Source organism: Chinchilla lanigera, unplaced genomic scaffold (assembly GCF_000276665.1).
Source record: "Chinchilla lanigera isolate Chin_1 unplaced genomic scaffold, ChiLan1.0 scaffold00002, whole genome shotgun sequence".
NCBI lineage: Eukaryota > Metazoa > Chordata > Mammalia > Rodentia > Chinchillidae > Chinchilla > Chinchilla lanigera.
Window position 1 is genome coordinate 17,573,058 of NW_004955403.1, and position 14,341 is coordinate 17,587,398.

At 39.0% G+C, this 14,341-nt stretch overlaps 1 protein-coding gene and 1 long non-coding RNA gene across 6 annotated transcripts in view; one reads left to right on the top strand and one right to left on the bottom strand.

Moving 5' to 3' along the window:
* Positions 1 to 9,993, top strand: part of Znf385b (zinc finger protein 385B) — a 386,454-nt gene extending 376,461 nt beyond the window's left edge. For all 5 annotated transcript variants that reach the window (XM_005373358.2, XM_005373359.2, XM_005373360.2 and 2 more), the window contains 4 exons: positions 4,696 to 4,941; positions 5,829 to 6,007; positions 6,542 to 6,643; positions 8,506 to 9,993. In XM_005373358.2, the coding sequence (XP_005373415.1) occupies positions 4,696 to 4,941; positions 5,829 to 6,007; positions 6,542 to 6,643; positions 8,506 to 8,724 (746 nt within the window). In that variant the 3' untranslated portion in view covers positions 8,725 to 9,993. The remainder of the gene's footprint in view (positions 1 to 4,695; positions 4,942 to 5,828; positions 6,008 to 6,541; positions 6,644 to 8,505) is intronic.
* The window catches only part of LOC102021615, a 64,343-nt gene that overhangs the window by 24,302 nt on the left and 25,700 nt on the right, over positions 1 to 14,341 (bottom strand). The window lies entirely within an intron of this gene.

Genomic DNA, 14,341 nt, shown 5'->3' on the forward strand with positions numbered 1-14,341 from the left:
CCAGAAAAAAAAATAAATAAATAAAGGTTCAAATGAGCCTTTTGGTGTGGTGGAAATATTCCATATTTTGATATAAGTTGTGTTTACACAAAGTTATTTATGTATGAGTTCATAAAATTTATGTACTTCACAGTAGATTATACCTCAATTGAAAATAATGAAAAGGCATATATAACAGTTTCTGTTTCATTAAAGCATGTGAAAAATAAGTGAGATAACAAGTTATATTGAACTCATACGTGATTTTAATTTTTTAGAAATTTGCCTGATTTTTAGAAAATTTTCTCACATGCTTACATGCATTTATCATATAATATGTATCTATTACTGAACCATTGAAACCTAGTTAGCAAAAGGGTTATTGTATGAATAAAATTAAACTCAGGAATAAATGTTGAAGTAGAATAATAAAAAATTGATGTAGTTTTCAAACTTCTAATTCAGACTGTAAGACTTTCATTGTAGATAGAATATTATTTTGATTGTTTTAAAAATTAAGAACTAAACCTGGACAAGCCTTCCATCTATCAAGAGGATCAGTTTCTTAAAACTCCTTCCAGAACTTCTGGCTTCTTTTTATCTTCTGTGTTAGTATATGAGCCCTCTGAGGCACTGTTTGAGCAATACAGTGCAAAGTGTGATGAATAAGGTAGATTAATTTGAGTTAGGTTTTTCAAGTAAAGAATAAGGATGACAAATACTGAATACTGATTTATTTACGTGGTATATCAACTGGATATGAAAACAGCCTGGGAAGAAGGGTTTTCAAATGTGTGAAAAAATGTGGAGCCTCTCAAGGAGGCTACTTTGAAGAAAAATATTCACTTGAATGCATAAATTATGGATTTTTGTTACAAAGGGAAATTTTGATGTAGCTAAGCAAATTTTGCTTCAATGTCCTGTAGGGTAAAACCTTCAACAAGGTGTTTGCATAATCAGGAAATAATTAAGACAGTCAGAAGACCTGCTAATTAACATTAGTTGAGGGAATACTTGTAAATGGAATTCATATTAACTAGAAGTTCCAAATGACATGCATCTTTATTAAAAGAAACAGAAGTAAACAGTACATTAATTAAATTTCCAAATACACAAAATAAGGAGGTTTTTTAAATGCCAGTAAGGGAAGAGAAATAATATAGTGGAGTTTTATCAAAATATCAAACCATGGAGAGGAGAAATAATACAATTAGGCTTTGAAGTTTATAAGTTTACACATCCAGAAAGAATGCCACAATTTAATATATAAATGCATCAATGATTTGCCTGACTTTAGAATCTACTTTATTGACTAGCTAATGTCAATGCAATAACAGGATTCCCTAAAATACGTTGACATCATTTACACATTTTTGAAGTCAAAAATTTTCTCTAATATTCTTAAACATTAGGACTCTAATCTATCTAGCTGGGCGTGGTGGCACATGCCTATAATCTCAACACTCTCACCCCGGGCAATTTAGTGAGCTGCAGAGACCCTGTCTCAAAAACACAAAAAAGGTCTAGGAATGTAGCTCTATAAGGAGGCCCTGAGTTCAATGTCCAGTATCACAAGAGAAATAGATGATAGATGATAGTTAGATAGCTAGATAGAAAGAATAACTTATTTGGTGGAAGACAATTAGAACAATTTATCAAAATTTGAGATCATGTGAAACACACTGAACTTCTCAATATGTGTTGAAAAATGAAGTGCCTATGCTTATTTAAACAGATCTGTGGGGCTGGGGATTTAGCTCAGCAGCAAAAGCCCCTGCCTGGCAAGCGCAAGGTCGTGAGTTCGGTTCCCGGTACCGGAGAAAAACCAAAAAAATAAAAAAATAAATAAACAGATCTGTGATATTCTCTGTCTGTGGCATGGCTGACTTTTCTAGTAGTGTTTTCCACTACCCATGTTGCCCACTCTGTGCTCAACTGCGGTGTGCGTGTGCACCACGAAAGCCCTGAGATCCCTAACTCCCACACGCGTCCTAACTCCAGTGAGATTCCTAACTCCACACGCTATGTTCTGCTTGAAATCATTTACCTCCCACACCCCGTCATCCCTGTTCTGTGCTTATCTAAATCTGACCTTCAAAACCTTCAAAATGCCACTTCCTTAATGAAAACCGGCCCTTTCTCCCCAAGCAGAAGTAATCATTTTCTGCTCTGTACTCTCACACTGCTCGCTGGTTTCTATCATAAATTAGAGAGGCTCTGAATGACCCTCCTTTCCCCCGCTGCACTGCAACTTCTGAAAAGTCTGTACCTGCTTTTCCTACTGTTCCTCTCAGTGTCTCGCACACTGCTGGCATTAACATAATGTTAATATGCATGTGTAGTGAATAAATTACTTTTTTAAAAAGGAGCTATAAAAAGGAAATCTGTTTCATTTTTCTGAAAGCTGTAGAGAAAAATAAGTAATTTATACCTCTTTTCAGTATAACCTGGATCAAATGGTTTTGGAGCAAGATAAATATTTTTCTTTAAGGCAAACATGCTTAAAAACTAAACTGCATTGTGAAACAAAGCAATAGCTGTTTCACGTCTAGGCTGACTGTCCTGTGCTTTTGTGATGTTAACGACACATTAAGTTCCCCTCTTCGCGCTGGAAGGTTCATGCACCACACAGTGATCGTTTAGAGAAAACATCACACTTGTTCGCCACCTGCCAGTCTGTGGGACATTATTTCATTTTGATGAACTTCAGTTTCCTCATCTTAAAGATAAGAAACACCATTTTCAGCCTGACCTATTCCACAAGTTTACTTTGCTAGATAATAATACAAGTAATAGCACTTTGTAAACTGCGAAATTCTGTGTAAATATATGATGTACGAGGAGCATTAACATTAGGAACACTGAAGTAGTAATATGAGAGAGAATGGGTAGGTAAATAACTGACATAGGTCAGTTTTTTCCAGTTAAATTTATATGAAATGTTAAAAGCTGGAAGCAAGGAAAGGTTTTACTGTACAATATCTTACATTTCGATCACAAGGAGATGAGTAATCCTACAGGGCAAATATGAAGATTACTGAATTATTTTGCTGCTTTATGAGTTGTATACGAGCAAATTCAACCCAAGAGATCCGTACAGATGGAAGAGCTCCAAACCTAAAATAATCTCCAGTCTTATTTACTATTCCCAATTAGAAAGGATGGTTCTGTTTTCATCTCTCGTACTACTGAGGTCAGCTTAATAAAAGTCTAAGACCTTTTCCATCAGACTTCATGTCACGCTGCAGTTTTAATATACTTGCTGAAAAGGAGCACAGAATGTAGAACCCTATGGTAAGTAAAGACCTCGGCATTCATTTATTCTAAATAACACTCAGATCTGGAAACCCTGTGTGGCACTCTTGTGCCTAATCCTAACGTGCCTGGATGGCTCCGACTCAGGAGAAATGATGGAAATTGACTGTTGACCTCCCAGTTGATGAGGCTTTAAGAATATATTATTAAAAGTATGATTTCCGGGGCTGGGGACTTAGCTCAGCGGCAAAAGCGCCTGCCTGGCAAGTGCAAGGTCGTGAGTTCGGTTCCCGGTACCGGAGAAAAACCAAAATAAAAAAAAAAAAAGTATGATTTCCCACCATTTCTGAGTGCTGATCGCCTTGGTTTGCTCATATGCAGAATCTTGTAATGCAAGCATAGAAACACAACACTGCTATTGCCCAGCCACTCCTTCCCTCTTGGTCTGCTGGGCCAGTGGTGTATAGTTCTGAATTAGCTATGGCAATTAACAAATATGTTTTCTCTTTGAATTTCCTTTTCTCTTAATGAGAGTTAACCAGCATATCTACAGATATTTTTGAAGAGTCCTGGCTCTACTAGAATGAAATGTGGGATGGATTTTGCTGTTGCCTAAACCTCCAGTTTCTGTCCCAAAGGAGTCACTAAGAGAGCCTGTCTTGAATAGTAAATGAACTCCAAATTCTGTTAAAGTCGCTCTGACCCTCATAGCCTGCTCATAGGCCTTGAGGATTACAAGCATTCAGTATGTACGTGATCAAAATACCAAGGTGTCTTTAGGTGATTTGCCTAATCTTCATATTGTGCTTAATGTCATCATTTAAAACATTTTATTTAGACTAGCAGTAATTGACAAGTGTAATGAATACAACCCTTGTCTCTTGAATTTTTGGCTATGCCGCATGACCATTCAAAGAGCAGCAAAACCTTGACTAATCATAATGAAAATGAACCATGTTTCTTCCCTCTCCTCCACCCCAAAACTTAAAGTTAAATTTTTAACCTGGTGTGAAAATTAAATTTTAAGTTTCTGTCCATGTCATAATTAAAACACAAGTAGCCTAATGAAACTGACATTGGCTAATGACTTCTTTCACGTTACCGTCAGGTCATATAATCACCTTGAAGGGTAGCTGATTTTGTTATACATTAAAGACTTCTCTGGAGCATTGCTTATAGAGGAAGAGTACCAGACAGAAAACTGCCTGCTTGCAGGAGGAGAACAAAGTTGTTTCTTCATAAATCATCATGATTTTGGGCTGACCTAATATGGAAACTGATCACACGGAATTCCGCTTAAATCAAGCTTTGATGAAGTAAAATCTGTGTTAGGATAAAAGTTCTATAAGTGGATCTTTCTATTGGAGATAGAAATTGGATTTCTATTTTAATTCTTTTGTGGTGATTTATCTGTGTTTGTACGATACACAAGGCATTAATAATATCTCCGTGCTTTCTTAGAAGATAAAGGGAAATTAAAAGCCAACAACGCCAGTCAGCCCTCCAGCGCCGAAGGTGGCTCACTGCTCCTCAAGTCTGGCACAACAGCTCTGCCGCCTGGAGCTGCCGCTTCACCCTCCAAGAGTACAAATGGAGCTTCTGGGGCTGTTGTGGAATCAGAAGAAGAAAAAGCCAAAAAATTACTTTACTGTTCACTATGCAAAGTGGCTGTGAACTCCCTGTCACAGCTAGAGGCACACAATACAGGTTAGCCGCTATCTTTTGAATCTAAATAACTTTTACAGCAAAACCCAACTTTTCCCATTAGAATATCACATCTATTGTTCAGAAATTGTTTGTCCAGTGTTTTCTGGGCCCTTTTGATTCAAAGGAGTGTGTTAGAAAAATATGATCTTGTTTGGAAACAGCAAAGCAAAAGCAGGTTGGAGATAAGACTGGTTCTGTTTATTTCCTTGAAGGCTTCTAATACCTTCCAGAACTCATTTTGATGAAGTATAAGAAAAGAACACAAAAATTTCTGCACAATATTGTCACATACTTATAAAAGGAAAAAAGGAAAACAACTTAAAAATCCATCAGTAGAGAAATACTGAATAAATTATAGTAACCCAATATGATAGAATGTTACTCAACTATTAAAATGTAATGATAAGAAAACGTGAACATGATTTGATACCTTTCATGATTTCAGATCTTTATTTAGCACAGTGCCAATTCTGAAGTATGTTTTCAGTATGCAAAAAAGAAAGGGCTGGGTAACAGTGGTTACTTTGGGGTGGTGAAAATCTAGGACACTATTTATTTATTTATTTATTTTTGGTACCGGGAATAGAAATCATGACTTCAGGCTTGCCAGGCAAGCTCTTATGCCACTGAGCTACATCCCCGGCCCCTTTTTTAAAAAAAAAAATTTTTTTTGGTATCTAGGACACTCTTGTTTTCTCACGCATCTTTATATTTTCCATATTTTATTATACACTCTTATGTTTTTCCAGTTTTTACAATGAAAGTGTATTAAATTTATAATCAGCATTAAATGGTTCATAAAAAAGCTTTGGGAGACAAATCTCTCAAGGATTAGAACTTCCTATAGCTCTAACCAGTCTTGTAACATATGTCTCTTTCTGTCTTAGGATCTAAACACAAGACCATGGTTGAGGCTCGCAATGGAGCTGGTCCAATTAAGTCCTATCCGAGACCAGGATCAAGATTAAAGATGCAGAACGGCAGTAAGGGATCAGGACTACAGAACAAGACATTTCATTGTGAAATCTGTGATGTTCACGTTAACTCCGAAATTCAACTCAAACAGGTAATGTGTCCCGCATTAGTGTACACTGGTTTGGGGCCACCCTTTAATGGTCTGTGTCTCCTCATCCATGGAGTGTTTTCTACCGTGCTCCCCATTCAATTTTCTAACCTTTATAGGATGCATAACATACAAGTGCTTTGCGGAAGGGAGAGTCAGTAGCCAGTACGCAAGCATCTACTACTGTAATGTTGGGCTCTAGACTAGGTGTTGGTGATAGCGAGGTGGCCACAGCAGTCACATGGCAATTCCAATCCAGCAGAAGCTGTCTGTCAAAGACCCAAGTCTGCTTAGGGAAACAGACTTGGCAGTAACAGGGGTGACACCAAGCAAAATCTGGTAAGGGCTATGGAGAACAGAAGGGTAGAAGCATTCCGATCAAGTGGGGAGCAAGTCTTGATTGAGAAGCCCTGAAGATTTTACCCAAACCATATTTGAACAGATGACCTGAGAACAGAGGAGCTGAGAATGAAGAAACCAGCTACCTCTGACTAGGAAATACAGTCATGCTTCAGCTAACTCATCAAACTTTTTCAGCACATTTCTAGCCGAAGGCATAAAGACCGGGTTGCAGGGAAACCCCTGAAGCCGAAATACAGCCCGTACAACAAACTCCAGCGGAGCCCCAGCGTTCTAGCAGTAAGTTTACCTCATCTGCTCACCGGCTCTGTGGGGCAGACTTCTGAGTTGGACAAAGCCTTTAAGGTGGGCTTAGGCACTAACGGTCATGAAAAGTTGTGGATTGGTTGATTGATTGATTGACTGATTGGTGATTGACTGCAGCACAAGGGATGGAACCCAGGGCCATCACATGGAGCTACATTTCCAGCCCCTTTCATTATTTTTTATTTTGAGGCAATGTTTTGCTAAGTTGCTATGTTGCCTAGGTTGAACTTGAACTTGAGATTCTTCTGCCTCAGCCTTTCAAAGTGCTGGGATTACAGGCATGTGCCAACCTGCACACCTTATTTTTCTCATTTTTAACTTTTTCCCATCTAGGACTTGAACCCATGGCCTCACATATGCTAAGCAAGTGCTCTACCATTGAGTTACACCCCCATCCTAAAAGTGAATTTAAATAGCCCTCACTGATGGAAATTTTAAATGAATGAGTTTCTGCCATAGGACACCTTGAACAAAGCTTCCTTAGACTGAACCCCTTAAATTTAAGAGTTAATATCTGACCTAGGCCTCATCAAAAACTATCTTCTTAACCACACAAAGAAAGTAAAATGGCATGGTGGTGTCTGCCTCTACTCCTAGCTACTTGGGAGGCGGAGGCAATAAGTTCCCAAGTTTGAGGCCAGCTAAACCTAGGAAGAGCAGTTGCTTTCACAAAACAAAACTCCATCCACTGAACTTAATATCTTCCTGTTTTCTGGCTTGTGTGTGTGCATCTGTGTGCAAGGAAGTGGTATTTGTATTGCTCTTTCCACTCTACAGCAGGCATGTTGGTAACTGGCCTGTTTCACCTGATTTCAGTATGTACTGTTTTCAATTTCTTAGCAAAAATTCCCAGAGACCTCAGCAGTAGGTGTCATATAAATAGCCAGATGCATGGATTTCATTCTCCCTGAGACTCGGCGCAGGCCCAGCTCAGTGTTCAGTCTGAGAGAAGGCTGGATTAGGCAGCCGGAGGCGAGGTGACACTGAGATTACCTTCCAAAGCCTTTACCTGGTGCAGGCAGCAGGTAGTACCTGCGGTAAGCAAATCCAGCTTGCGCAGCTCCCCCTGACTGCAAAGAGAGAAATTAAAAGATTGATTTCTTACTTCACAGGAAGATTCTGCCCAGAGATTCCTTTAAGCAGAGAAACTTTCTAGCCTACTTATAGCCATTCTCAGCAATAGAAACTTGATTTAGCTGCAATTTCTCTGGGAATACTGAAGGAGAAATAGAAATTGCCTTTGTTTTCTTGACTCTGCGGGTCCCTAATGCCCTAAACCCCAGCTACCTAACCCCAATGTAATTTATCTAAAGGAAGTGAAAAGAAAGGTTGTGCTTCTCAAAATACAAAAACCTCTCTTTAGGCCACGTGCCAGTTTAAGATAAGTTTCAATTCTGGGGGCTGGGGATTTAGCTCAGTGGCACAGTGCCTGCTTGGCAAGCGCAACGTCATGAGTTCGATTCCTGGTACCGGGGGAAAAAAAAAAAAAAAGAAAGAAGTTTCAATTCTGAATTGAGCTCCATTGCCTAAGCAGGGACCTCCAGATATGTTTTATTTCTGCTGAGTAGGTTAGTGTCAACTTAAGGAGACTTCCTAGGACCTAGGACCCAGGATCAAAGATCAAGAAAGAGCTGAAATGGAAAGAAATCAAAGTAAAGCTATGCCAAGAGCCACTGAAGCCAGCCTTGTGGATATAATCATTTCTTGATTTCAGAAAGTAAAAAAAAAATTTAAGACTTGTTCATATTGATGTTTTAGTTATGAAAATATAGCCATAATACTGTTATTCAAGAACAAAGTCTTCACCGAACTGCTGGTTTTTCTTCCTCCGTTAGGCAAAACTTGCATTCCAGAAAGATATGATGAAGCCTTTGGCCCCGGCCTTCCTGTCCTCACCGCTGGCAGCAGCTGCGGCTGTGTCCTCCGCGCTGTCGCTGCCGCCCCGGCCATCTGCGTCGCTTTTCCAGGCACCAGCTATCCCTCCGGCTCTGCTGAGGCCGGGCCACGGGCCCATCCGCGCCACCCCCGCCTCCATCCTCTTCGCCCCCTACTAACATGCGCAAGCCCCACCACAATCCAGGCCAGCAAGAAAGTTAAGAAGAAAAACCAAAAGGATTTCAGCAATTTGAGCATTTTGTGTTGCAGTAAGTACCCCCACCCACCCACACAATGCAGCCTGCCTGCGCGAGCCCCGACCCAAACAGAAAACCAATCGCTAGATTCAAGAGTGCTTTAATGGACCGCTCCTATAACTAGGAATGTGAGCAGCATAGGCTTTCTCTCCTTGTTCCCCTCTTACCCGACCCCAGGCAATGGGTGTATCTGAGATATTTGGCTTCTTGAAAACTGTATTAGTCAGAAAAAAAAGAAAAAGAAAAAGAAAATCAATCTCTAATTTCCCATGGGTCTGATCTGGCTTAGAAAACATGGAATATTTTCCTGACAGACTTGAAAACTAGGATCTTCCTCAGATGTCTGTAAATAACTCTGGAATCCAACCGGGCGTATTCTAGCGTGGAACAATATAGAACACAAATGTTCACTTGTGGGAACCATCTTAACAATGGATCATGACGTTTTCTTTTTGGTGTACTATTGTTGACAGGGATTGTGTACTGTTTTAGACCCAAGTACTGTTGTATCCTGTGTAGTACTAGATCGTATCTCTTGTCTGAACTCAACATTTTTAAGTTGCTGTGTAAATGTTAGGAAGCAAAGTAGCTTTGAATTTTCTCTTTCAGAGAACAAAAGATAATGTATTTTCTTTATTTCACATTTTATTTGGAGATATTTAAACAAAATAGAAAGCCATATAACATAGCTATAATTACTACCTTCTCGCTGTTTTTGTTTAACTTATTTTGTAGCCTCCTCACCGGTTTGAGTTGCTAAGCAAATGTATACGAACACACAAAGAGCTTCCTCAGTGGCACATTTTTGCACTCCTGTGGGTTCAGCAAGAAGACAATGAATCCATGTATTTCTACATAGTTATCTCCATTTTTAACCTGTTTCCATTTGTAATGATGCTACATAATTTTGTGGCTCCCCAATGCAATAATGTACAGAAGATATAAAGTTTATAATTGAACAGTTTGTCTTTCTGTTCACCAACTATGTTGCAGGTCATGCTCCCCTGCCCCCCCTTTCTAAGCTGATGTCAACGAGACTGGAATGTTTGTGGTGTCAGGGGCAAGAGGTATCATAAAACAACAGAATGGAGGGATCTCTTTTAGAGTATCTATATCTGCAATCTGTAAATGGTAAAATGTCTGTGTATTTTTTTAAATGTACCTTTTCAATAAAAGTACAAAAAATAAAAATGGGTTTATATTTTTAATGGCATTTTCCCCCCCCCAGCCTCCTCCAATTTGAAATCACCTGATGAAAGATCATTAGTATGTACAAAGATTGCTTCTTACATATTTAGCAGTTTTAGATCGTATTTGCTGCATATTTATGTTTATTCATTATGTTCATTATGAATAAACATATCATGTTTATTCATTACCGTTCGCAGCATTTGCAGGAGGTGGAACTTCACTGCTGCTTTCTCTCTGAGTCTCTGAGAAGTTGGGCCAAACAAAGCTGCAAGTTTGCCCAAAATCATGGTAGCAGCTTATTAAAAATTGTGACTCTGGTTTTTGCTTTTTTTTTTTTTTAATTTGCTGTAGGTCCTCCAGGTCTCTAGCTCATCTGTTATTAGTGCCCATGACATTTAAAGTCTCTTATGGCAGGATTTAATCACATCTCCCCTTTCATCTTCTCCAATCAGCACACCCTTCTCTGTCTCTCCCCTCTTCTATTACTTGGTTGTTTGTTTTTTTTTTCTGGTACCGGGAATGAAACTCACGACCTTGCGCTTGCCAGGCAGGCGCTGTGCCGCTGAGCTAAATCCCCAGACCCTATTACTTGTTAAGTATAAAGATTAATGCATCACTCACTGCTTGTTCTGGTGCTCTGGTGAACAAACAATGTGAAACTTAGAGACTTAAAATAACCACCTTTTTATTACATCAGGATTTCATGGGCCAGGAATTCCAGCAGGGTTTGTTGGGCTTTCCTGTTCCCTGAGGCATCAACAGTATTCCTTCGGGAGCTCCAGGCTGCCAGGCGGGCTCGGGTGCTGGGGGACAGCTCCCCTCACACATCCACCCACGAGGACAGGGCTGGAAGGTTGAGCTCCCATGGACCTGCTTCCCAGGCAGCAGACACGGGCCTCCCCCGTGTCTTTGTCATTATCTCAGGTAAGGATGTGGTGCATTTTAAGAGGCCTGGGTAGAAGTCAAAGGGTTTTTCATGAAATAGTCTGGAAGCTCCCAGCACATCACTTATGATCCATTCGACTGTTCAAAAGAGTCATCAAGACCCATCCGGATTTAAGGGAAGACCACTAGACTTCATTTCAAAATCTGAAGAAAAGCAAAGAACATGCACCATCATTTACCTATTACATTGTTGTAGAATTTTGCTGGGAGTGGTAGCAAAACTTACAAATGCCCTTCCTCCCTACCTTAAGCCTAAACACTGTTTTTAAAATGTGAAAGTTGGGCTGGATATGATGGCACATGCCCGTAATTCCAGCACTCAGGAGGCTGAGGCAAAAGGATCACCATGAGTTTGAGGCCAGACTGGCATAGTGAGTTTAAGGCCAGCCTGGACTCTGCAGTGAGACCCTGTCTCAATATATATGTATATATTTATATACATATATATATGTATATGTATATAAATATGTATATAAATATAAGCCATATATATATAAAATTGGGATGTGGCAGAATTTAAATACTCTTTCTAAAATAAAACCCAAGGCGGGACTGGGGATTTAGCTCAGCGGCAAAAGCGCCTGCCTGGCAAGCGCAAGGTCGTGAGTTCGGTTCCCGGTACCGGAGAAAAAAAAAACTAAAAAAAACTAAAATAAAACCCAAGGCTATTCATTGTCAGGGTAGCTGTGATGCATGATAATAGAACTCCTCCATCAATGAGTTTATCCAAATGTTTGAAAGTTGTTAAGCTTCATATCTTAGGGTTCTTAACAGGTTACTTTTAGTCTAACAGGATTCTGCCTTCACATTCAGAATTTGGGTTTGTTTTATTTTATTTTATTTTTTGTTTTGTCTTTTCTTCTGGTACCAGGAATCGAACTCACGACCTTGCGCTTGCCAGGCAGGCGCTTTGCCACTGAGCTAAATCCCCAGCCCCTGTTTTAAATCTGTTGCATTTGAACTGCAACCAATATCAGTAAAATGTACTGTGGGGTTGGACCCTGAGACATGATTTATAGGGTTGGTGTTTCAGTTTAAACCCGTCAGAGAGCTTTTTGTTTTTAGAGACTTCAGTAGCAATTATATTTGATTAATCTTGCATTGTCCTATGTCTCTTTGATGCTTACTACAATCTTCAAATATTTTTAAATGTCAATATTTAATAGACCTAGAAATTTACTGATTTGATTTATAGAATTAAGTTTTTTTGAAATCACCTAAGGGAGAAAATATAAAAGGATAGCAATTAATTAGGAAGCATTCCTCCAGAAGGAGCCCTGAGTAGCTATAAGCAATGATTTATGCATTATTAAACAGATAAAGCTTATCATCCACCCTGATTCTGAGGTGTCAACGTGATCAACTCTGAGGGATCCACATGAGTATTTGAACTAATATCCCTACCCATGCCATTCACAATGGAGAAGACTGCTACAGTATTCCACTTAATGTGGGTTTAAAAACATTAAGACATACAGCTTCCCCTGACACAGTCCAGCTATAGTATTGGTAGAATCTGAAATGATCTCAGGTAGGATTGTCAGATAAAATATAAAGTAGTCAGTTAGATTTGAATTTCAAATAAAACTAATAATTGTTTAGTGTAATATTTATCTTAATAATTTTAGCATGATATTGCCTTTGGTGTAAGTACATCCCATCAAGAAATACGCAGCATTTAGACCACACTAATACTGAAAGGTAGTTTGTTGTTTATCTGAACATCAAGCTTAGGTGGATATCTTGTTTTTTTATTTCTTATCTGGTGACTCTTCTCAGGAGGATTCCTCTTCATCTCAGGTATCACGACGCGTCAGGAAAAAAGCACCTCTTGGGTATTAAAAACTAAATACAGAGTTTTTAAAGGCACATTCTAAAATATGCTCACAGACAAAGTTGCAGTAAGTAAAAGGCAATGATATTTTTACAATGACTGAGATCAGGACAGGAGGAAATGTAGCTACAGATGCCTTCATTTAAAGTTACACTGGTGCTTGTTTATCAAAATTAAATTGCTGCAAAAGGCAAAGCAAAATTTTCAGTTTTGTTATGTACCAAAACACCACCTCTGATTTCTTCTCCATCCTCAGGGAATTCTTACTTTCCAGAGGTATGGTCATCTAGAATTTTTCTCTCAGAAAGTGCTTTAAAGAAAACTACACTCTAGTTAATGCTCTGAGGAAATGCACCAAGGATGTTCCCAAGCTCTTGGGGCATCAGGCATGGAGCATACAAAGGAGAAAGAGCTGACAGCATCAGATGCTAAGACTCACAAGGGCTGGCTACAGGAAACTCACTGAAGAGACTGAGTATGGGGATACCTTGGGCAATGGCACCCACTGTCTAAGGGGAGACAGGACCAGGAGCTCTGTGACAGATAAAACTGAAGTTATCATTAAGACATACAGTAACCTTAGTAAGCGCAGGCATCTTCAGGTGACAGCCCAAAGGATTTCATTCTGGCCTCTCTTCATAGGAATCCTTCCATCAGATCGTTGTTTTCTTAAAATGATGGCCTTTCATATCAGAGGTGTCATAAGCTCTTTAGGAAAATACCAGTTTCTGGTACCTTGGGGGCTTAAAGAGAAGCTGTGTAGTGCAAGAGCAGATTCCACAGGGGACGCTCATCTCTGCCTGCTTCCTTCCTCTGAGTAATTAACCCCATGGGGGAGTGCACCAGGGACGTGACAGTGCAGGTTCTCAGCTGCTATGGAGTATGACTAGGGAACTGCGCTCATTTCTTTGGCTAAAATTTCCAAAGCCAGACTGACAATATAACATATTCTTCTACTCTTAGCTAAGTGCTCAAAATGCATCAAACCTGTGGTTGTCAGATAGAATTTCTTCTGTATGTATAATAGAAATATCTTTGTGTCACTTTCTGCAGTTTAAGAAGTCACTTATCTACAGATGATCGCACAAGCTTGCCATTAAGCACCCAATTTTCACGTTTACTACAGTGAAAGCGCAAAATGAAGTGTGAAGAGAAGTAAGAAGAAAACATACATTGTCCTCAAAAGACCTGAATTCAAATCCTGGTCATGTCCTATACACATTATTAGGTCCATGATTTTATGTCAGAAAAAAAGATTTTATGTCATTTTCCTAAAGTCTGTTTTTCACATATATAAAAGACATACACTAGTATCCAACTGAAAGAATTTTTCTAATAAGCAAATAAAATTAAACAGAAGAAAATGTTTTTGTAAACTATAGAATGTAATACAAATTCTGATAATAAATGAATAAATAAGATCAGTATTTTTTCCAATTTTAAATTTCTAAGTTTTAAATAACATTCTTTCAAATTAGACAGTTTTGTCTTTAATGTTGATCAAGACATAGGAAAATTACCTTTATAATGGAGAATAGCAAATTCTCTAATTGTAATTTTTTGTTCCTA